The sequence below is a fragment of the Diplotaxodon limnothrissa genome, linkage group LG14 (genome assembly GCF_057381915.1).
Source record: "Diplotaxodon limnothrissa isolate DT_005_m linkage group LG14, D_limnothrissa_male_GT1.1, whole genome shotgun sequence".
Taxonomy (NCBI): Eukaryota; Metazoa; Chordata; class Actinopteri; order Cichliformes; family Cichlidae; genus Diplotaxodon; species Diplotaxodon limnothrissa.
In genome coordinates this window covers 18,337,893-18,362,413 of record NC_140609.1, presented here as the reverse complement: position 1 = coordinate 18,362,413, position 24,521 = coordinate 18,337,893, and the positions used below count along the sequence as shown (strand labels likewise).

Genomic DNA, 24,521 nt, shown 5'->3' with positions numbered 1-24,521 from the left:
ATGTGTGGATCCATAGGCACAAGAATCAGGAAGTATCTGGATGAAAGAAGAAATCACAGGACCAGGCTAGTGACCAAAGATGGCCGCTGCAACATTGAATATGGAAACGTCAAGTACAGCAAACACTTTGCCTTCCTGGCAGATTTCTGGACCACCTTGGTGGAGGCGCGGTGGCGGTTCGTTTTCTTCAATTTCACTGCAACTCACACCCTCACCTGGTTCATTTTCGGTCTGCTGTGGTACTGGATTGTGCGTAATAATGGAGATCTGACCTGGCAAAACCCCTCACCAGATCACACTCCGTGTGTTTGGGGTGTTGCAGGACTCACCACAGCATATCTCTACTCCCTTGAAACACAGACCACTATTGGGTACGGTGTACGAGCACTCACACCTCACTGCCCGGGTGCTGTTGCTCTTGTCACTATCCAGTCAGTCCTCGGAGCAATTATTAATTGCTTCATGTGTGGTCTTATAATGGCCAAGATCTCTTTACCTAAAAAGAGAGCTAAAACCATCTCATTTAGTCCAATGGCTGTGATTAGCCCCAGAAATGACTATCTTTGCCTTTCAATCAGAGTGGCCAACCTACGTAAGAGTCTGATGATCGGCAGCCAGATCTACGGTAAGCTCCTGAGAACGACAACCACACAAGATGGAGAGACGATAATCATGGATCAGGTGAACATTGATTTTATGGTGGATGCTGGGAAGGACAACCTCTTCTTTATTTGTCCTCTCACTCTCCATCACATAATCGACAAAAGCAGCCCCTTCTTCGAGGTTGCAGTTGACACACTCCACAATCAAGACTTTGAGCTGGTCGTCTTCCTGGACGGCACAGCGGAGTCCACAAGTGCTTCTTGTCAAGTGCGGACCTCCTATATTCCTCGGGAAATTATGTGGGGCTACAGCTTCTTGCCCGTCATCTCAAGGAGCAGGGATAACAAATACAGAGTCGATTTCTCCAACTTCTCCAAAGTGGTGCCAGTAGCCACTGCACACTGCGCCTATTGTTTCCACAATATCAAGGGTCATCATCACCACTCCAGAGAAGGACAAGACAATCCTGGCTTTGAGGTGATAGAAATCACTGAGTCCCAAGATGCCACCAAAATGTAAGAGGTGGAAAGCAACACAAATAGAAATGGCAGCACATTGTGTAGCATTTAGATATGAAGTAAAAAATCTGCTTACTTGCACTTCTTTTGTGTGTGTGTGTGTGTGTGTGTGTGTGTGTGTGTGTGTGTGTGTGTGTGTGTGTGTGTGTGTGTGTGTGTGTGTGTGTGTGTGTGTTTTTAAGCCACCATCAATTCCATAGCATTATTGTGAACTATTTAGATATAAAACCACACCTGCCACTGTCTGCTGACCATAAGCCTGTTTTCAAAAAGGGAGGCCTGGTTATACAACACGCTTCAATGCAGGAACAAAGTATGCTCCTGCTTTAAATGAAGAAAAGCTCTTCTGTTTTACCACTTGCCTCACCTCAGGTTCATAGAGCATGGACATGAAGAAAAACAAACCAATGTGTAAAACTGTATTTAACCCTCACAATGCAGTTGAAGAAGCAACGTTGTTGCCTTTGGTGAGAAAACACCAAAGTTTAAGTTTTCTTTAAGTACTGCCATAACGTGTAGAAGAATTGACACATGAACTTGAAACACTGGAATACTATTCAGATTCTGAGGTACAGGCAAATGGTTGGGTACTGGCGCAAGTCTTTTCAACACTAGTTTATATAGTTTCGTGTCTGTTCTGTTTGTTTGTTTGTTTGTTTGTATTTTTTAAATGAAGTGAACAAAGTTCACAGAAAACAAGCGTGCAGCACTGAGTACAGTATGCATTTGTGTTTGTAAAGTCTTTTTGTATTCTCTCTCAGGGAGAAAATGTTGATATCAATAAAAAAGATTTTCAACCAATACAGTGTTTGTGCCATATTACTGTTTCTACTGTCCATCTGAAGGAATCAAAGCTCCTTACAAGGACTTGTGATCACAAAAGGTCAAAGCACATACTGTGACTGGTGCCAACCTCTACTGTGGCTGTTTTAGCTGTACACAGTGTAAAGTTGTGACATCAAACAGGAAGGAAAAGACAAACTAGCGTAAGAATTCACGAGATGACAGCTGGGAGCTTACAAAACCATTATTTAGATTTCAGGGTCAGAACATGAAACCAAAATTCACTATTTGGAGAAACAGCACCACATAGAGTTCATTATTAAGGTAGACCCCAGAGCAGCTCTCTGTTCCCAGGCATATGCTCTCATGTAAAAGTCTGAACATGATGTTGCAAATCAATAAGTGAAATTACTAGAAAAAAATAAAGATGGTACATGCTCCAGAATGATATTTCAATTAAAAAAAAATGTCTGTGATGGGCAGTAACACATAACGAGTAAAGTAAGGGATTACTATTGCAAAAACAGTATTTAGATTACTGTTACTTTCCCGTAAGCACACTGCGTTACTGCGTTACTAAAACTGTGATTTTTTTTGCGAGAGTGTCTCATGACAATGACGTAAGCGAGTGCGACGTTTGTGGCAACAGCTGTGTGCAGATCAACAATGGATAATATATCGAGTGCAGGAGAGAGTATGAGCGTGCAGCGTTTAAAGCGTGGAAGTACTGACCTTACTTAGAGTTTGATTCCGTAAAAAGTGACAAAAACATTAACGTCCGCTGTTCACTGCGTGGGAAGAAAACTTCTTTTTACTTCCGAGCAAGCACCGAGTACGCTAATGGGAAATTCACAGACAAACTCGCAGATTCTTCCACTGACCGCTGCAGCACACCTGCACCAGAGCAAACATCTGCCTGCCATACAGGTGAAAATAGAGCAACAGGACCGCTGAGTGTTTGATTTTATTTATTTTCTGCTGTGTTTCACTTGTATTTATTTGAAAAATATTTTTATTTTATGTGCTGGAATGTGCAGAAAATAGGTTTAAATGTCAAACAAATTTCTTCCAGTCAGAGAATGTTGCATATAATTTAATGTTTGCTTGATGAATAAAGTTAAAAGATTAAAAAAAATAAAACAAGTTTTAAAAAGAGACTTTTTCATTTGATTACATTTTATATGATGGATTATGCAGAAAAAGTAGAATTGGGCTGAAAGATCTATCGCTTTATTACCTATTCAGGTTGTAAATTGTGTTTTTAAAAAGTAACTAAGTAATTAATTACTTTTGAAAATAAGTAATCAGTAAAGTAACAGGATTACTTTTTGGGGGAAGTAATCAGTAATTAGTTACTGATGACTTTTTTCAAGTAACTTGACCAACACCGATGGTGATTCTCTTTCCCTGTTATAATAATAATAATAATAATAATAATAATGGATTGTATTTATATAGCGCTTTTCTAGGCACTCAAAGCACTTTACAATTCCACTATTCATTCACTCTCATATTCACACACTGATGGAGGTAAGCTATAGTTGTAGCCACAGCTGCCCTGGGGCAGACTGACAGAAGCAAGGCTGCCATATCGTGCCATCGGTCCCTCTGGCCATCACCAGTAGGCTGTAGGTGAAGTGTCTTGCCCAAGTACACAACGACCAGGACAAGGGGGATCGAACCGGCAACCTTCCAGTTACAGATGAGCTTCCCAATACCCTGAGCCACGGTCGCCTCCATTATATACATTTTAGCCAGTATGCTCCCACATGCTCCCACATAGCTGCTGTTTGACACAGACAGCATGCACAGATGCTAACTGCCAAAAACATTATTTTAGGCTGCCTTCAGAAAACCCATGAAGACACATAGAAGTCTCACACTGCTCTGACCTAATTAAAACTAAGGAGTTTTGCATCTGCACGCATAAATGATTAGATTTCACCACGACAAACAAATATAAACACATTAACTTTGACCTATAGGAAGAAATGTGTGTAAATAGTTGCAATTCTAGGTGCATCTTTCAAGAGGATGAAGAAGGCGCATGAAACTCAGATGCATCTCTGCAAAATATATTTAAAAAAAATTCAAACTCAAAACGGAGATGTATTGTGTAATTATGCAAGCTACTGTCAAGATTACACTACTGTGCTTTTAGAGATACGGTTTCTTTGAGTCTTTGTTTTTATTAGCACTCACTTTTTGGTGAAACCACAGAAAGGCAACAGGGCATTAATTGAGAGGTAAAAATATTTATTTTGTCACATTTTCCTATACAAAAGCCCTTTTTCAAAAGGTATTACTTCATACATTGCAGGAATGACAATAATAACAATAATACATTGGTTAATTGTAAAACATACACTATATATATATATATTTATATATATAAATATATATATATATATATATATATATATATATATATATATACATATTTGATATCCAAAATACATTGCATATATGAAGTAGCAGAGATCCCTTTTCATTGATAATGCTTGTGAAACATGAATAGTCAGGGTGCATTAGAAAAATTTCTTTATACTACAAATCATATTCTCCTTTCAATTTGCTCACTGAATGTTGTAAATCGTCAAAAGAAATTAATCGTGGATATTAATACTGTTAGTATTATTTTGCATAAAATACCTGAAACTCTGTCATTTGGCAAGAAAAGTGATTGGCCATGGAAACAAGGCATCATGATCACACGTTGCATATATAGTAAAGGAATCCCCGGCCATCGGGTTATCATTCAAGCGGCATTCATGGTTTTGGGAATACACAAAAATATAGTTTACACCTAATGGCACTTAGGATTTTATAACTAACTTGAGAAATAATAACAATAAAGAGAAACCAAAAAAAACAAAAAGGTAAAATGTATTGCCCAAATGTACAGATATAAAAACGCTTAAAAAGCTTAACAAACCACCTAGCAGAAATGGACTTAAAAGTTTTGCATTTTTGACCGAGGTCAACTCGTGTATTAATTTTCTTGACTTTTTTAATACTGTGTCACATATGAAAATAACTCTGCATAATTTATACAGTAAGTTGCTTTAATGCCTAGTTGACTGATGCTTATAAAATAATAAAAAATAGGTCTGACAAACGCACAGCGCTTGCGAATCTGAGGATTTCTTTGCTTCGTCTCGTCATACTTTATCGGATTTGTTCTTTGATAAAGTTCCCAGGTAATTTATATTCAAGTGTCCATTCTCAGTTACGCTAAAGGAATACTTCCGATATTAACAGCTTTGAACACATGAAGATGGATATGTCTTCTTACATTGTGGTAATGAAATCCTGACTTGAGATTCATGTGCATTTAGCTGGGCTTTACGATCAGTGAGAAACTAACATTCAGACACACATGTTACTCTCAAATTAGGATCCAGCCCTGGTGAAAAAAAAAAATGCAACTTAACTGTCTATTAACATGACTTGATGCATAGCCACATCTACTGTGCTGACCTATATGGTCGTGACTGGCCTAGAAAGAGTAAAGAGACACCACGGCAGCTTTTACTGTCAGAGTCCATTTCAAAGTCCAAAATTGTCAGATTTGTGGTGTGATAATTCATTGCGTGCACTTTAAGATGAAGTGCTGTCTCATCTTTAATGAATAGACAAAATATGGTAAAAAAAAAAAAAAAATACAAAATCAGCAGTTAAAGCATGGCAGGATTTTCAGGACAGCACATATTCAAAATAGAAGAACATTTAAGACAATTTTGGATAGAAAATAAATAGCCACCAAATGGCAGTTGATAACATCAACACGTCAACATGACCACATCTGCAAAAAGGCACGTTCGTGTTCTATATCCATGATCTCAAGTGTGAAGGAATTACTTTTTTTTCATCAAACGTTTAAAAATAAAAATGAATACTTCTGACAAATTTAGATTTTTGCCAAAGGGTATCCCTTTTTTAAAAAAATTCACAAACCAGAAGACATTCACATTAATACTGACACGGTCGAGCGACAACACATCTGGAAATGGCACGGTTGAAAAATGCGAAGACTCTGCAAACATTTAATAGCCTAATGTGTGGCCCCGAGTGAAAACATCTGACCTACGTTGAATTATTGTAACAAATTACTGCAATTATATCTTGACTCAGCTTTCCTGGCACAATCGAGTCAACACTTAGCCTAGCTCAAACGCCGCAAACAACTCACAAGAAAACATTTTAAGCAACTGAATTGACCCAAATCAGCAAAAACATACAGCGCTTCCCTCTTAACTGCATTCAACTCTTCTCTAGCCTTCCAGTTTGGAGGATAAGTTAAATGGCATAGTGAATGGCATATTCCAGTTGCCAAATTTTATTCAGTGCTGAGAAAAGTCCACCTCAATGAGAGCTCCTTCTTGTCCAGAGAATTCCAGAAGACTCTCCACATGCACACACACACACACATGAAAACATGCAGATTAACAGAACAAAAAAACATAGACAGTCAAAACAGAAGGTTAGATGTAGTGGGAATAAGAAATCCTGTCAAGGCTTTAGATGAATGAAAAGGCAGATGCTTTACAGGACAAGGTACATACTGAGAAGGATGCTTTTTGAGACCCATAAGTAATAGGCCCATGTCTGGTACTGTAAAGGTAAGATGAGGCAGAAAGACTTGCGGGTTATCTTCTGTCTTCAGGCTTTGGTTTAGGAAGCTTCTTGAACACCCACTTGCAGCTACTGTAGGTGCAGCTTTCAGGAGGAAGGAAAAGGCACATGAAACTCAGATAAATGTCCATAAATCATAAAAAATAAAAAAAAAACTTGGTAGTCATTTAAAGGTAAGTAGTATTCCATTTTTTGGACCTTAATATCCAGTTGTTTATATAATCATACAAAAAAATTTCCTTTAATTTGATCATCCTTCATTTTGGATCAAATTTCTTCAGAGGACAAAATACCTCTGTCAGTTCAGTCTTCATTGGTTTGGCGTCATTGAGAGTGCATGTCAGCAAATGGCGTGGGCCAGGGGAGGTTCAAGGGGTGGTGGATGATCAGAAAGGGTGGTTTTAATAATAACTACCCAGGTGGGATGGCACATGCGTGTTAGGATGGCGAGGAACATTTGGGTTGGGGTAGAGGCCTGCAGTGGGCGAGCTCCAGTACTGAGCAGTGGGTCCAAAGAAATTGGAGGAAGTGACTGGCATGGATGGAGGGTGCGGGGATACAAAGTTGACCTTCTGCTGGTGGGTGTGGTAGGAAGGCACATAGGCTAGGTCCGAGGGGTATTTGTACATAGAAGACTCGGTCGGGTGCGGTTGCAGCGCCTGAGCGATGCCATGGAAGTCGAACTTGTAGGCATAGCGTTTGCCGTGCACTTTGGTCATGATGTTTTTGTCATAGTAGTAGCGCAGTGCACGGCTCAGCTTATCGTAGTTCATGTTGGGCTTGCTCTTGCGCTCACCCCAGCGTCGCGCCACCTCATCTGGATCTGTCATCTTGAACTCGCCATTGGTGCCCTCCCAAGTGATGCAGCCCGCATTGGCACTGTCAGACAAGAGCTCCAGGAGGAACTGCCACAGCTGGATCTGACCTGAGCCTATTGGAAAACACAAGAGCAAACGTTCAGGCATGGTTGCTTTCTCATCCATCTGGAAGCTCAGTTGGATACTAACAATGCTGTTCAAAGGTTTTGGAGAAAGTGTGTTTTTACAGCTGCTGAATTGAAAACCTGGTTATGGTGAGAGACTTACCTGGGTTGGCTAAACGACTACTGGTGGGACCCAGAACCTGGTAAGGGTCTGTGGGCAAAAGGAGAGCTTTGTGAGTCATCACAACTAGTATTATGGCAATTAGTGCTGTGCGATACTGCAGATTCTTTGGGTTATCTCCAAAATTTACTTGGTATCAAGTAAAACCAAGTAAATACAGGGCCAGTACTGCTGATACCATTACCCATACCATAAATTGTGTTTCATGATTTATGAAATGATTCATCATTAATTTGCAAATTCTAAACACATTTCAATGACAAATAAATCGTTATGATATTTACTTTCCACAATTATTAGTTGATACAATAAAATACACCTTTCAACTTCAAATAATTGTCATAGTGCATGACACGCTGAACTTAGTCTGTAGATACTCTAAAGTATCTATCCTATATCCATAACAAATGAATCGACCATTCAAATAGGTGGATTTGGATGAATCGATACAATTTCACTTTTTATAGCTCTTTTCATGTCATTACATTTGAAATGAAGTAAACACAACTAACAGTAACACTGACAAAACAAATTAGTATTACATGCTGAAGTCTGTCAAATAATAAAGCAAGTAGAAGAGGCAACTACACTTGTTGGTAAGTGTCAGTAAACACTTTGCTTAAGGCTGGAGGATTTAAAGAGAAGCTTTAGCAGAATCAGTCGAGTAAACAAACACAAAATACCAGGATCTTAGAATAGATAATGCTATGATAAACACAAAGTGATTATGCTTCACTGTCTCGACTGTTAACAGAAAGACTAAAAGAAAGATCTGTCAGAACAAGCGGCACAACAGACAAGCTGGTATGACTCGGATTTGAGTGTGTGCTTATACTAAGTAGGTCAAGAAAGACACCACGTAAGCCAGTACCTGGCTGAGCTCTGGGTTGCTCAGTGGACTTGGTCACATTTTGAGTAACCACTGGCGAGCCTGCAGAGAGAAATGGAATAAGTGAGGGACAAGAGAGACACAGAAAACATCAGTAGGGGTGCTCTGCAGATAACCAATATACACATCTTAAAGGAATGCCAGCAGTGGTCCAAAGTAAATAAGGCAGTAGCTGGTGGTATGAGTGGCTTCTTTTGGCCGAGTGTAATCTTTAGGAGGCTGTCCCACATGTCTAGACTCTCTGTGGATTCTGGAAGGGCTGCTCGCATGCTGCAGAGTTGCATTAAAGGGTATCTGAAAACTATTTAACCTCCACCCCATAACAAATGATTGGGTTTGTCACGAATCATGCCCCTGCTCAGTAAGTTGCTCCACTCATACTTACCATTACTGTTCAGTGAAAAAACTAAAGACATTATTGGTGATTTGTGTGCCCTCACCTTTGCCACTGTGCATGTTGCTGGACCAGCCTGTCCGCCGTACAGCATCATATGAAGGGTCTAACAACAACAAAGACAAAAGGACAGACAAAGTTTCAATAGGAAAACAGTTACTGTTTTTTTAAACATGCTAAGTACAATTCATAAAATGCCACGGTGCACAAGCCAATCCTAACAATTACAGCTGGCCAACAGTTAGGGCATTAATAAATCCATCAAAACATCGTTAAAATGTTCTTCACAGGATATCTGGACATGGAAATGTGGTTTTGTTTGGCTTGCTGTGGTGGTTAAAATGTAGATGGCACAATCTTTTACAGAGAATACAGTTGGTTAAAGAGCTTGCAACACCCCGACCACAAATGAAAGGGACTGATGCAAATTAACGTACAACAGAGACACACACAAAGACAATACATGTGCATGATATCCACTATCATCCTCTCTTCCCACACATGCGGCTTTCACGAAACCTTGACAAACAGCCAAACTGGCCCGGTTTCCATGGGCTCTACCTGCTGTGTGTGTGTGTCTGTGGTTCCAACTAACCGAGTGTGAAGCTGGACAGCTTCCAGTAACAATCAATCACTCTGACACAAACAGATAAAACAGAGGCTGTGTCGTTCCTCTGGCAGTGAACACCCTTGTATACTCAGAGTGCACCTGGCCAGCACCCTTGATGGTTTGTATTATTATGGAGTAAAACAGTTCAAACAATTGTCAGAACACGAGGGGAAAATATGATGAGGCCAGACGTGCTTTATGCTGAGTAGCGCTCAACGGTGTTATCGTGATCGGCCAACTTTTTCTTTTTTTTGTCGGCAGCGTTGCTCCCAGAGGGCAGCAGATAGAGATGGTGCAATGGCGATGACAAGGGATTTGAAGTAGCAAGCTGCTAGAAGGTCAAGAGGCAATTCTATTTCCCATCAGTGAGGGACGAGTCTTTAGTTGTCTTGTTTGATAAATCAGATGCTGAATTGATACTTTTTAAGACCAGATATGTTTGAAAGGTTATCGTGTGCTGGTTTTTGTAAAGATCTGAGACGATTCCTATGCTGATTAAAGTGAAAACAACTGAACACAATTTCATCTCTCTTCATGCTTGTATAGAGCTGATGACATTAAACTGTGACTTTGTTAACTTTTACTTAGATTTGTCTGACAAGTAATGGGAAATTTACTTCCATTTCCATTTCATCAGATCCTTGCAAGATATCAGTCATTAAAAACATAAAACTATTAAATTCATTTTAGTGTAATTTCCTGTGTTTTTCTAAGTCTGTAGATTTCAGTTATGGGGAAAAAAATCACACATTATCAATTATTGTAAGTGTGCCTGGCTTTTTTAAAAATGTGTTTTGGGTATAGCATCTTGACCCATATTACCTCATATAGTCCAAGTGGGAAAAAACCAAACGAAACCAAGAAAGAAAACATCCAGTGACATCAAATTGTGCATCATTCGCTTCACTACACGGACAGACATTTCTACACACTGTGCGGCACTGCCCTCCAGTGGACAAGACTATATTAGCATCGGTGTTTTCCTTATAATAAATAATGATGACACATTCCACATCAAATGATTATTTCATCTGAGCACAACTTAATCTCACTAGAACGAAAAAAACAACGTTTCCCAAGTTTGGCTGGTTCTAGTTATTTTTCTTTTTAAACACATTTTATATTCATGTTGAACCTCTTGTTCTCTTCGCTAAGTTCTATCATATCAACTTTTAACCTTAAACGCTTCAGCAAAGGACTCGTTACAATCTGCAAACAAGAGAGGTTGTCCCTGTCTCTGTGTCCCCTGCAGAGTTAACAACGGCAGATGCATGAAGCGAAACATATATGAGCTTGCAACGAGAAAAGAATTTGGAACACGATCAAATGAATAAAAGAAAAGACAGTATATGAGGAGAGAAAGACAAAAAGAAGGAGAGGAGGGATAAATAACAAGCGGGCTGCTGTGGCTCAACGGGGCTGTCAGGTTCAATCTGGTGTGGGCTGGCAGGATAGCCAAGGAGCAGTGACTGGGGGAGAGTCCTGAGAGACTTGCGTTTCCTGCCTGCTTCGCCTGCAGACAACCTCTCTTTGTTTTACTGGCCCTTTTTTCCCCTCTACTCACCGCCAGTCCCTCCACCACCACCACCCCGAAAAAACACGACGGGGTTACCTCCATCTACGTGCAGAAGGGGTTTAGGAGATGGTGGGGGAGAGGCACAGATGAACGAGAGAGATGAGAGTGGAAGTGAGGAAATCGCAGAAAGACGTACTGAGAAGCAGACAAATTATGGTCAGGGTATAAAAGCACAAAAAAGGTACAGAAGAGAAAGAAGTGAAGAAGAAAATCAGGACAGAAAAATGATGAAAAAAAGAGTCAGACAAAACACAACTTTGGAATCTGGAAAGAAAACAATGGCTGCAAACTCAGCTACTGTTAGCTGTGGAAGAAGAAGAGGGGAAGCTGTGTTATTTGGGTGTGTTTTCTGCCTTAAGACACCTTGGCTGGTTGGTAGCATCTGCCACCAAAACAATTTTCTCTGGCCAAAGAAAAATCTCAGCAAATACAATTTTCACCACTACTGTGCATTAAGGTTTAGCTTCATTGATTGAGTGAAAGTGAACATGCAGGAGGAAGAATCACAATGCACGGCGGTTTGGGGGGGCAACCACACAAACGTAGACTCGACTGTGCACACACAGAACCGCCTCACCCCTCACCACCCACCCCCTTCTCCCGCCTTCATTTTTCCAGGCCTCGCTCTGACTGCGACTTGAGCCAGTTTCCACTCTGGTCTCGGGTGTGGTGCACGCTCCTGGGAGACTTCAACTGCAGGACCAGTTAGTCAAAACAAGGCCCAAGTGCTAGACAGAGAGAGAGAGAAAGAGAGAGAGACACAGAGGGAAGAAGAAAGACAGCAAGTAGGCTAGGAGAGAAAGAGCAACTGAGCAACGGGAGCGGGATAGAGAATGAGTGGAGAAAAAGAGAGAGTGGAGCTGTGGACTGTTTTTAACCCAGGGTCCGAGCCAAGGAGAGAAACCCAGACAGGGTAAACTTTTTTAATACCCATAATACAGGTGCTTTAAAAGCCATCTGTGTGAGCAAGGAGCCATAAGAGGAGGAGAATGATGGCAAAGTACAGGAGTTAGACACAGCGAGGAGACAGTGGGTGCACTGGAACAGAAAACCATCAAAGAAAAAAAAAAGGGGGGAACATCTTCGCAACACTCTTAACATTAAACGTTTTCACTTCCAAGTCCGCAGTTTATCTTACATTATATTTAGCACAGAGCAAGGTGAGCATTTGAAAAAACACAAAATCTGAGATGGTTTGTGTACGTAATGAAGCATTTCAAGCTGTTTTTGCCTTTGACTTGGCACCAGAGGAAATGCTTTTCAAAAGGTGAATCATCTTTCCTCAACATGGCAGGGGAGGATATGAATGCTTTTAGAACATTTTGACATTTTATTGCTGTGCTAATAGATCAGAAACCACAAAAGAGAAAAAAAAAACAAAAACAAAAAAATCAATCTGGGGGAAAAAAAGTAGTTTACAAGTAGAAGTGTAGGTGTTTACTTGTAACAACAACATGATGTCTAATTCCCAGCAACGCCCTATAACTCTTACACTCATGAATAATGCAGTCCACGTCCAAAAGATATGCAAAGGCATAGGCATAGTATAATATTTGTATATATATATATATATATATATATATATATATATATATATATATATATATATATATATATATCACACTAGTAAGGTATGCAGGAAACCCATACTTACAAGCCGATCAGCAGGCACATAGCAGACGCAGACTTTGAGAAAGCCACACACACACATCGGCGCGCACGAGTCCTTTCATAGCTGCTGCATTCCGTGTTTTATATGCTCTCTTTTATTCATAACATTGCATTTTACACCGCAGAGTCTGGGGCAGATTAAGGGTTGTCTCCTGCTGTATGCGCGTGCTTACTCTACCCCAAAGAGCCTGTATGGTATTTGACTGCTCTCAAAAGGCAATATGAAGTGGAACATCTGGCAGTGCTGATCTGAGCAAACGCTGATAAAGGCTTCTCCTGAAGCAACGCATCTTTTATTGCCGAAGCAGAAACTCTGCACGAAAGTAACACTTGTGCGAGCAAAAATACTGTCGTATTTCCTTTATTTGGAAAAGTTAGCATGTTTTAAATGCTACAAGTGTTCTATTTAAGGCCAGAGTTTTAGGCCACAGTTAGAGGAAGGCAGTGTTACAGGAGCACTTAATAGAAATCACCTCTTGAGAAAGGGAAATGCTGCTGATGGGAGTGACCCTCTATTCCTGCCAGTCCAAATACCTGGAGCTGAGAATCAGGAAGACCAAGGTCGGGGGGTGACCGAGCAGAATCTTATCTGGCCTGCCCAATGGCCTATTAGTATGAAGCTGGGCGAGAACCACTACGTGGCCTGGAATTCCCACCAATGGGGCAGATAGAGCGAGAGGCAGAGAGCATTCTCTGACACTTATCAGACCTAGCATTTCCTCTGCTGCTGCCTTGATAGGGCCTCTCATCCTGTTAGCAAGGCTATCATTGTTATTGCAGTCTTTGCTCTCGACTCTGGTGGTGACACCATATAGCCTATGTGAAGGATGTGTAGTTTTTTCTTTTTTTTTCTAAACAGATACGAAGCTATCGCCTGTCTGAACCGTGTCAGCACACCAGTGTTTGTAGGGTGAAAAAGGTATCGGGAGGAAAAGGACCGTCATCCTGAGCTGCTTGGGGCATTGTTCTCGGCTTAGCACACTAGAGCTGGTCCCTCTGACCGCTCCTCTTCTGCTTTATTAAAAATGTATCGCTAATTCAATTAGTTCATTGTGTCCTTTAAATTTTGGCCAGATTAAGATGTGGAGAACACCAAGCTGCTTGTATGGTAACATTTTTCTTTAAAAAGCCATTTTCACTATTGTTTTTAATCAGACATTGGTTCCTTAACCATTAAATCTCTTAATAAAACCAGCTAACAGTTTATGTTAAAGCCTACGTTTTACATAAAATAGCTGAAAATGGCTACTATCATTTGATTTTCATTAAAAGCTATATATATATTTATATATATCTACATATATTAGTCAAAGGGTCTCAGTGCTGCTGGACACTGTCTTACAATAGCATATTTTATGTGTAGTGTCCCCTTAACCTCTTATCATGATTTCTGCCACTATTTCACTCATCAGAGACTCACACATGTAACCCCTATTTCCCCTCTAGTCTAGTCTAAAGCAGCCAATCAGCCCCTTTCTGTCATGTTTACCAAGCACATTGTTGCTCGGGCACCTGTCTGTGCTGCCCGTCCTTCCAGTAAACAGCTTCAGTCACATAGATTCTTTCCATAATTACTACATTTACAGTCTGTTCATGCTCCCACTGCTATGGAAAGAACTCATCAGCACTCTGCTTTTGTTTTATTGTTAACATGCCTTTATTCTTTGGGTTCAGGTAGTAGTCCCGAATAGCAATAGCAGCCTGACTCAAAACAAAAGGTGTACTTGCCCAGAGCTTCATCAGAAACAATCGGTGGCTGCATTGTGCTTCCTTTTTGTTAAGTAGCGTTTGTTCTCACATGTGTGTGGTTTTCTTCATGCGAAGCCTGAAGGTTTGGGTATTTTATATTTTTGCCATACATGATCACCTTTAGCTTTGGTTGCACCATTCCCACCTTGTTCAGTCTGTATACAGCATTTAAAACAACTCTAAATATGTGGAGAGAAATGCAGAGAAAATTTCTAAACTTCCCTACCCTCTTTGGCAGCCAGCCGTGGTGATGGATCTGTGTGAGATGTTGTATTGTAGGATAATGATGAGCTACCTGCAATGAGACAGAAGAGAGCATGGTGAGATTAATTTTGTTGGATTTTTTAAACAATTAAAGAGTCTTCATTGCTTTATAAAGTGTTTACTTTAGAATAAAGTATCTTGAGGAATACATGCAGAATATATTTCATTTGAACTGAAATTTGCTGCATTTGCTATGAGAGGTTTTTTGTATGAGTGACAAAAAGCTCAAATTTCTAATACTCCCAGCAGGTGGCAGTAGAAGGTCCAGCTCGATACCTATGGCATGCCACTGAAGCCATTTTCATTGGATCACTTCTGTACCTTTTGCTCTTAAATTATTATTTTTTTTAAGAGGAAAGCTAATTAATGACAAAGAACTCTATTCTCGAATAAAGCAAACCCAGCACACAGTCTGTCCTTTGAATAGTGGTGAGGAAGCCCTGTAGTATGTCAACATTTTAACTGGAACCACTGCCCCTGAATAAAGCAAGACAGTGAGTTAAGAGTCCTTGTATGGCTGCCTGTTCATTTCACCTTATGGAGCAGAACTCTGCACTGCATTCCTCCACTTACACAGGCACCCTGGGCGGCACCAAAATGCTCTCTTAATTTTAGCTGCCCCCAGGCATAAATCAGTGAGTGGAAAAACAGACCCAAAAATGCACAGAGAAAACACGAGAGCAGTTACTACATGGAGAGTGTAGACAAGATATAGCACTGAGCCAGCAACAGCAAGTTGCTGAGTAGGGACCGTACCTTTTCTGGTGGGGTGGTGCAGAGAAATCTGAGAAATGAGCTAAAGTACAAATGGAAAAAGAAAAATCCAGAAAGTCTGTGAAAGTTTCGATGCAAGGTCCTCGACTAACGTGCTGTGCTGCTGGTGGTGGGTTGGGGCCTCATAGTGGCAGACTAGGGGTCTGTTTTTTTAAGGGGGGAGAGTGGTGGCTGTGGGGTAATGTGGGGTGCTCCACAAATGTATTCTAACCCTCCAAATGTCCCCACCCCTCCCAGTTCCACCTATACTCCACGGCACCCCCAAGGCTCTGGGTCTAGTTTAGAAGGATGGGGGACTCAGAACAGGGGAGCCATTGTATGAGGAAGGGTCCCTGCATGGCAATCAAACGCAGCTCCCCCATACAAAAATAATTCCACACGCAGAGCGTAAGCTCACAGGGGCAAACGAGCCTCCGAAGCACCGACTTCTGGAATGAGGGAGAGGGTGTAAGAGAACGAGGAACAGAGAGGGGATGGAGGAAGGAGGAAGGGGTTGTTAACCCCTTTCCTACTGTGTGCCACATATGTGGTCTGACCCAGACAGGCAAACAGGCAGCATTGCTAAGAAAACCTCAAACCATCCCACAGAGAAATTTGGGACTGCTGTATGGGAGAGAGTGAGAGCGAGTGGAGGGTTGAGTGAGCGAGTGAGAGCGAGCTAGAGAAACACCACAGCTGACAGTTTTGGTGAAGGGAGCCTTGGCTGGGCTGCCTATTTATTTGGATGGCCTCTTCCTCTCTTCGAAAACAAACACATCCCGGTAATCTGACAGCGCAGTGGGAGGACTGGCCAGTGTTCAAGCTTTGAGACCCTCATTCTCTTGCTCTCCCTTTCCAATCACATCTGCTTCAGACTCTGTAAGATTACATAACACCCGCAAACAGTTTTCTTTTCTCTCCTTCGTATGACTGTTTGGTTTCACGAAAGCGCCGCCTGACGTGCACGTAACATTGATCGATATTTCTAAAGCCTTGTACAGCGCCGTGTAGGACCTCTGGCAAGCCCCCTGTACTGTTTATTCTGTATAGCTATACGATACCATTGCCTCAACATGTGGTCTAAGCTTTGTCAACAAACTCAGGGTCCCCAGTCACCCTGTTTTAGGCACCTTGCCACATAAAGGGGGGCACATAAGTTTAGGCAAACCCATTTAGTTGTACTGGATAACGCTGCTGCTTGGCTTCATATTTCATATGAGGCATTTCTGAGTCTTCCGCTACAAAGTATTGGAATTGTTTTTTTAACTTATGACCCTCCTTTCATGATGGCACTGTTCGCAAGTAACTGAAAGAAAAAGAAAACACTCTTCTCATTAAATTACATTTGTGTTGGGCACAGATTGAAGTTCCTGCCCACACTTCGAGACCGCCTCAAGCTACCAAACCAGTCTGCCAACTGAAGAGTTATACAGGTTCTTTATTAAACCCCTGGTAAAACAGGTAGTATCAAATGCACAAGTATTGTTGTACAGACAAAGGTTTTTTTTTATGTGGAGGCTGTTATGAATTGATAGACTAACAAGTGCCTCTTTTCCATCAACATAGTTCCAGTTCTGGGACCAGTGCTCATGTGGAGCCAGTTCTGCAGTGATGCCCTTTCAGAGCCAAATAGCAAAATGTTAAATGTTTTCCATTAGAAGATCATGGTGGATGCAATCTTTGGGTTGTAGCCACTGAAATCAGGGTGTTCAGCTTTGGGCCGAGCAGCATCAGTCCTTTTTGAGTGAAAATAATTGGGACTAGTACTAGATTAGACTTGTTGGTGGAAAAAAGGTCAAACTATGTGAAGTTGACACCAAGATTACATCCCATCCTGCCAATGATCCAGAGAATGGTTATAAATGTTCCATTATGTATTAACGTGAAAGTGTTTATTGGTTAATGGTCAACACTTTTAGACAGACTCCGCTTGAAGGTATTTATAGTCATAAAAAAGGGCCAAAAATAGCTATAACATATCAATCCAACCCTGTCTCCCTCCACACACCTTCACATATCTGATAGTTTGTTGCGTGAAATGGGCGCAAACATCAAATTATCCATTTAGAAATGTTAGAGAGATCTGGACCCAGTGCTCTCCTATCTGATTGGACAAGTGAGAGGTGAAATGTTCAGAAATGTTTAATCACTATTCTTAGCTTTAACAATATCCTGACCACAGTTTATATGCTGTTCCTAACTGCAATCATGCAGTTACCAGTCCAAGATATGATGGGAAAAATATAAATCACTTAAAACAATTAGCATTAATGTTAAAAACAGGACTATAAAACGAGATATGCAGAACTGGCTGACATCAGTATTCTTAACTGGAAACTTACAATTATTATCTACATCTCGCTTCAATTACGGCTAGGCTCATCTCAGTGTTTACACGAATAGCAACTGCTTATTATCCACTTCCACTTATGCTAATGTGATATAGACATAAATTCCTGCGAAGCTCATAAGTGGCCGAACCCCAGCAGTTGAGTGAGCAGCCGCAGACTGCACTGTAATGGTGGCTAACAGCAGACAGCAAACGGCAAAAGGCGCAGAGCCAGCCTGCTGAGCCCCTCTGCACCAGTGATAATCTGCCAATAGAAAGAACTAATGCAAGGGGAGCTCAATAAAAATGTTTTGAGGGGAGAAAGAGGAGTGAAAGACAGAGAGAGAGAGAGAGAGAGAGTGTGTGTGTGAGAGAGAGAGAGTTCTCCAGAGCTCCTTTTTCCCTACTCAGCCTGCGAGCCCAGATGTTTATGGTCTGTATAAACTATTGAGGGCTCGAGAATGTCCCCCACTCTCGAGCGAGCAGCAGCAGTGCAGAAGCCCAGACTTATCACTCTCTCTCTCTCCTCTCTTTCGCTCTCTCTCTCTCTCCTTCTGGACTCCCTCGCTGTAAATCCATCCAGACACACAAGCAACGGCGACAGCTGGGAAACAGAACTGTTGCTATTCTCCAATGGCACTCAATCATGACCATCTCGGACCATTTCCACACTCTTCGCAAAAAAACAAAAAGGAATAGTTCAGCCACCAAATTTTTTTCTTTCTTCTTTTTTTAAATTTCGCACTCCCTTTCTATAACTGCCTTTCTTGCTTACACACACTCCTGTTTTTGTCCTGAAGCAACAACCCAATCTGTCAGTGACATATTTCTTAACTCCTACTATTATGTTCCTTCACATGCTTCTTTGGATTGTTCTGTCTCCCCAGTCCCTCTGCTCGTTTTTGAATTCTCCCCCCTCTTCCTCCCTTCTCTCTCCGCCTCGCATCTCTATGTGTCAGAAGATACAGTCTCTCCTTGTCTGAGGTTTGCTGCTCTGCTCCGTTTCCAGCACATGTGGTATCAAACCGACCTACATGGGTGCGATAAAGCAAACAGTCAGCAGTCCCCTCCCTGACAGACTAATTTGAACAAATTCTCAAATTGCGCCCCAAATTGAAAGCACATTGGGGTGTGGGCGGCCATCACTTATGAAAATCCGGATAAGTGACCAACAACGAGGCCAAAATAATGCACGGGCAACTACCCTTGTTACTGTAAGCAGCTGGGAAGCCAGACAGATGTTCAGGTTGTGCCAGCGGTTGCGCCAGTATGGATGTCTGAGCGGTATTTCTGTGTGTGTGACGTGGCAGGAATGTTTTGTTATGGTATGGCTGTAGGGTGTGGAAGTGCGTCTCCCGCCCTTCACCAAGTGTACATACAGGGTCTAATGACTCTGAGGAATGTTAATCAGAGGTTCAATAAACAGAATCAATCACACATATGGTGCACACAGATGTGTACGAAATGATTGCAGTATCCCTCTGGACCATCTATTTTTTATTTTTTATTTTTTTTTGGGTGTAGGATGGGGGGTGATAATGAAAAGATTCAGTGAATCAGATCACATGACCTGTAATCACTAATACTTCCAGGGCTTGCTTGAGCCTTTCCCCTTTTCTCTTTGTTTCTCTGCCTCCTGGAAACTAGTCCCAGCTCCAGCTCTTGTGAGTGAAAACAGAGGTCTATTTTCTGGACAGGGTTACTCCTAGTCTCTGATTGTGTTTGTTTGTGCTGTGGGGGGAGACGAGAGAAAGCCTTTCATTTCTAAATTATCACCCCGTGAGGGTCGTCATAAAGCCTTGACCCCTTTCCTTTGCTCACAAACTGTTTTCACACTTGAGCTCCGGACAGTATCAAGAGAATCAGGATGCCATCTGATGTTTTCATACGTGGCACGTGGCAGGAGATGGTCTCACAACTGGAAATACTCTTTTTGATTTAGGCAGCACTAGCTGTAAAATCTGTGCAAGTCCCACATAAGATGAAAAACTGTGCAATAGGACATGGTAGGCGCTTTGCAACAGAAAGCTGGTAGGCTAAAGTGTGTTCAGTGCCTGATCTGCTTTGGATATTTGTATCACATTTGTAATAGACAGCAAATTTTGTATGTGTAATGCAGGTACAGTATCAGCACTTCACCCCGCTTGCATCGTCCGCGAGCTGCCCTAAAACGGGTTAGTCAGCTCAGGAAAGGGAGCGTCCATTTCGCTGATTGTTAGGAATTAATACAAAGCAATTTCAGCTGGCAAGTGGAGAGGATTCCCAAGACATCTTTTCTGTCTCCAAAGCACACAAAAGAAAGAAAGAAAGAAAGAAAAATGGGGCAAAATCGTGATGCAGCACGCCTAAGCCGTGGCTAAGTCCCACAGCCATTGGCCATAATGAAAACTGCTCTGCGAAGTGTGCCCAGTGGCGGTCAGACAGATCCACCCGCTGCACCGCTGCACAATGAGGCTGTTATACTCATGACAAGCATCTCTCTCTGTCCAGACGCAGTGCATAGAGAAAACTGTTGACACCCACAAAATACAGTTCCCATTACATCACATTGAGGCCCATCGCAATTTTTTGAGAGTAATGTTAAATTTAGTCAAGCCATCAGTCACTCCACCCAGTGTGCTGCCGTGATATTCTGCAGCCACGGCGCAAGCAGCTCTAACTATTCTACAGTATCCAAACTTTTTAAAGATGGGGACAGACCGTTCCCTACACGTGCATCAATCGCGCCACTCGTTTGCTAATTTTTATAGCACACGGCTGATATTTAGCATTCGAACTCGACACCACGCTGCATGTATTCAAACCAGAGCCTCACCAGATGTTACACTTTATATTAAAATGTCATTTGCATACCGCATCAGAAAATTGGCTTCGCTTCCTCACAGAAACATATGAAGCGGGGATTACGGCGAGATATTCTTCAAAGGTAAGGGGCTCAAATTTAGCTGCCACCATTGCAAATTGCAGATCAACTTTCTTTTCTTTGCTCTGGACATACAAGCCTAGCGTGATTCCTGAGGCAATGCACCTGGGCTTCATCTTTCTGTGGGCCATGCGGTATAAAAGTGTAGTGGGGGAGGTTGATGATGGTTATCTGGAGAGGGGAAAAGAAACCCTTTGGGTTTCTATGCTGTGCTTTAGACGTGTTAGCTATCGTAGAGAAATTAGTAATTTCATTGTTTATTTAGTAATGCAAGCATAGTGCGAATGAAAAAAGGTGACATTCCTTTTTTTCTTTCATGCTGAGCAAACGAGGTCATTTTCATTCACACTTTGAATCAAAAAGAAGAAGAAAAAAAACTAAATGACTTTCACCCTTTGGCAAACGTGGATGGTGATGCAGGTTTAGGCACAAACAAGGAAAGTAATGAAAACGAAGTGCAGCATGGCATTGCTGACTTTTCACTGTGTTTAATACTTTCCGATTTATTTTTTATCTTCTGTTTTCAACTGTTAAACACTTTTTGTTGCACTCCTATATTTGTTCCAGAGACCCGTCAAGTAATTACCAAAGTTTACTTACTTTCCCTGAGATAATTGAGATGAGAGAGAAGCACTTCTGCGTTGTACATGGTGGTGAGCCGTAGAAAGTCATCTTTGCTCATCTTGCAGAGCTCTTTGCCGTCCGTGTTTTGAAACATTGCCGTATCAATCTCTAACAAGCCATACTCCTTGATGGCCCACTCTAGCCACTGGCGCACATGGTCCTGGGACCACAGTGATGGGTCTGCAGGACGACAGAAGGGAAGGAGACTGGTTTTACTGACTGTTACGGGCAGACTTCAGGAAAGACATATCTCTAAGTTAAAGGGAGGAGGAGTAATAAACAAACTGAAGGCAGTTTCTATTTTCTTTGTATTATTGCAGGCTCTTTACCTCACAATATAAAGTGCCTTCAGGCAACTGTTGCTGTGATTTAGCTTCATATAATAATGCTGAGGTGAACAGACTTCAGTTTGTGTGGTTTAGACAGAATACTAAATATTGCTTTTACTTTATTAAGTAAAATGAAAACAGAGCAGATTCCTAGTTCAGTCACCTATCATAGAATAGTATTCGTTTTTGAATCTCATCATTAAATTTACTGAACTTTGTGATACCAAAGAAAACTCAGTATTTGCAAATGTTACTTGACCCATGCCTGATACACAGCACAGCCAATTTGGAAACCAAACCCCAAACTTGCCACTTTGTGGTTAAGGAGTGGCATCCAAGTGAGCTCCTATTAGGTTAATAGATGAGTGGCCTTTGGCATCAGCTAAACACTAAAAAATGAATAATTTACCAAGTCTGCATTCAGTTTTAATTAAATAATCTGGATTTCTCGTTTTTTGGCACACTGTTTGCCATTCTGAAATGTACTGAAACGCCTTTTGTTTGGACTTTGAGTGAAAGACAAATTTCTTAAACTAAGTGTTCAAACAAAGGGTATAGTAAAAAAAATAAATATCTACTTAGGTTCATTAGATTGTGCCTCAGCATTAGTGACATCATACCAGAACAGGCAAGTGACTGCCATCTAACAATAGTAATCAATTTTGTTCTTATGTCCTGATTAATTTTTCCTAACTATACACATCTGTTCTTACCTGCAGGTACAATGACTCTCCGTTCATTGGTGGTCATGTTGGGGGGAGGGGCGTTCTTCTCATCCATGTAGTTTCCATAGTTCATCTGAGATGTATCATTACCCCCCACCAGCTTATTACATTTACCCACACTGCAGTCCACTGGAGACTCCCTGCTGCACAAACATGCATGCACACACACACACATGCACACCAAGTAAGTTGTAAAAATATTATCAGCAGATAAACTGGGTGTTGTTGAATTTCCTTTCCAGCCATTGACTTTGGCACGAGATATTCTGAGCCAAGCATATCAAAGATTAGATGTGAAACGTGAAGGTTAGCTGTGGTAAAGAAACGACCCGCTGAATGACAAATGACAACAGCAGCAGAAGTGTCATACAAATGGGTGACAAATTAGAAGCAAAACCTGAAAATCTGCAATGAGTGTGGATCTGTTTGATCCACATAGCAGCATAATGTGCCATGGTTTGGGTCCACATGTACCATTAGAGGGAAGGGGCACTGAAAATAAATACAGCGTTTATCTGAGAGATCATGTTTATCCTACGCCGAAACATTTCTATTATGAAGGGAGGGGTCTCTTCTACGATGACAATAGCCCTGGCCATCTGGAGCAAGGAGTTACTGGATGGTTTGAGGAAATGCACTCACCACATCTCAACACAGTTAAAAAACACCTAACAGTGAATGGTACTGCATCTTACCAGGAGAGCTTGAGAGACTTGGAGAATGAAAGCCAAAGCCACGCCTAACTGAAACTCATTGTGTCAATTTTGCTTTTTAATTCATCACCCACTTGCATGTCTGATAAAAGTGCATAAAAACTCATCTCTACTAAACAATGCATGCCACAGGGTGTGGCTGTCATGTCATTACCTGGATCCGTTCATGTGCTCATATTCTCTTTTGACGTTGACCCTCACTGGCTGGTTGATCCACTCCTGTTGTGGGGGTAAGGGGTTGATTTTGTGGGTCTGGCCGTAGTCCTGTGTGCCAGATGCAGTCATATCTGTTTTGGGTAGAGGGGCAGCAGCAGCGTAGGGAGGCTCAAATAAGGACTGGTCTTCACTCACCACTGATAGCGCCTCCTGGAGGTGAAAATAACAAATCCTTGGTATTTCTTTCAAAATTCTTTAATGCTTGTGAGCTGTAGAGGTGTTATAGAAGGGTTTATTCTTTATAGCATCCCAATTTTGCACAACACTAAATATCTTTCTCTTCTGGCTTCACATGCATCAAAGCGAATGCTTGACACGAACAAATACAACTCAAATTTCTTAGTTGACACTATCCAGAAACTTGTGATGTCAAATTTCGAATCTCTAGTGTATTTTTTGTTTACAGTAATTATGTGCAGTTATGGGTCATATCGCTGTCTGGCATCCTCGGCGGTTTGTGTTTACAGGAGTAGTGGCTGTAGCTTCCTGTTGATGTTACGAGGACTTCAATCATGCCCACAGTGGAGTAGGGGAGATGCAGATAGGATGCCACAGGGCCTTCTGGTGTAGTAACATCAATAATGACAATAATATTAATCAAAACACACGGCCAGCAGCGGTCACCTAGTGGCTCCCATATAAAACGACAAAAATAAAAAATAAAAAGGTCTTCTAACTAACAGTTAACAGCATCCTAATCTAATAATCCTTATTCCTGGGCTGTAATTATTTTTTTCTTATCGCCATCTTTGTAATTTCACTGCACCCTGAAATTCCCCCTGTCAGGCCCTGGTGTGGCTACCCTGTCTGGTGCTGGGCTTCTCCCCACAGCAGAAGACTCAACAGAAGCATTTGGGTCACGGCTCCAGTGACCCCCCCTCTACTTTGACTCAGCTGGAGCAATGTAAGTTTATTAAAGAAAACAAACTCTGAAACGCTATGCGGCTTCAACATGCTCCTCATGTAATGTCTTGGAAGTAAAGACTGGATTATGGAGTTTGCTGGTCACATTTTAACATGAAGATGTCACCGGTTTGTGTCTGACAGGGAGCAGAGAAAGACAACGTCACCAAGTCAGATCTGTGCTCAGAATGTGTATACATGTTAACAGGAA

The 24,521-nt window shown here is 41.5% G+C and overlaps 1 protein-coding gene and 1 pseudogene across 5 annotated transcripts in view; one reads left to right on the top strand and one right to left on the bottom strand.

The window, feature by feature from the left end:
* On the top strand, window positions 1-1,122 carry LOC146618694 (ATP-sensitive inward rectifier potassium channel 1 pseudogene; annotated as a pseudogene).
* A 3,277-nt stretch (window positions 1,123-4,399) lies between these two features.
* fli1 (Fli-1 proto-oncogene, ETS transcription factor) overlaps window positions 4,400-24,521 on the bottom strand; it is a 30,254-nt gene continuing 10,132 nt past the window's right edge. For 3 of the 5 annotated variants that reach the window (XM_085370290.1, XM_085370292.1, XM_085370295.1), the window contains 8 exons: window positions 23,346-23,557; window positions 22,467-22,621; window positions 21,401-21,604; window positions 14,758-14,826; window positions 8,972-9,031; window positions 8,514-8,573; window positions 7,625-7,672; window positions 4,400-7,470 (listed from right to left, as the gene is read on the bottom strand). In XM_085370290.1, coding sequence (XP_085226416.1) covers window positions 6,941-7,470; window positions 7,625-7,672; window positions 8,514-8,573; window positions 8,972-9,031; window positions 14,758-14,826; window positions 21,401-21,604; window positions 22,467-22,621; window positions 23,346-23,557 — 1,338 coding nt within the window. In that variant the 3' untranslated portion in view covers window positions 4,400-6,940. The remainder of the gene's footprint in view (window positions 7,471-7,624; window positions 7,673-8,513; window positions 8,574-8,971; window positions 9,032-14,757; window positions 14,827-21,400; window positions 21,605-22,466; window positions 22,622-23,345; window positions 23,558-24,521) is intronic. The other 2 variants (XM_085370291.1, XM_085370294.1) reach the window with 1 other exon arrangement.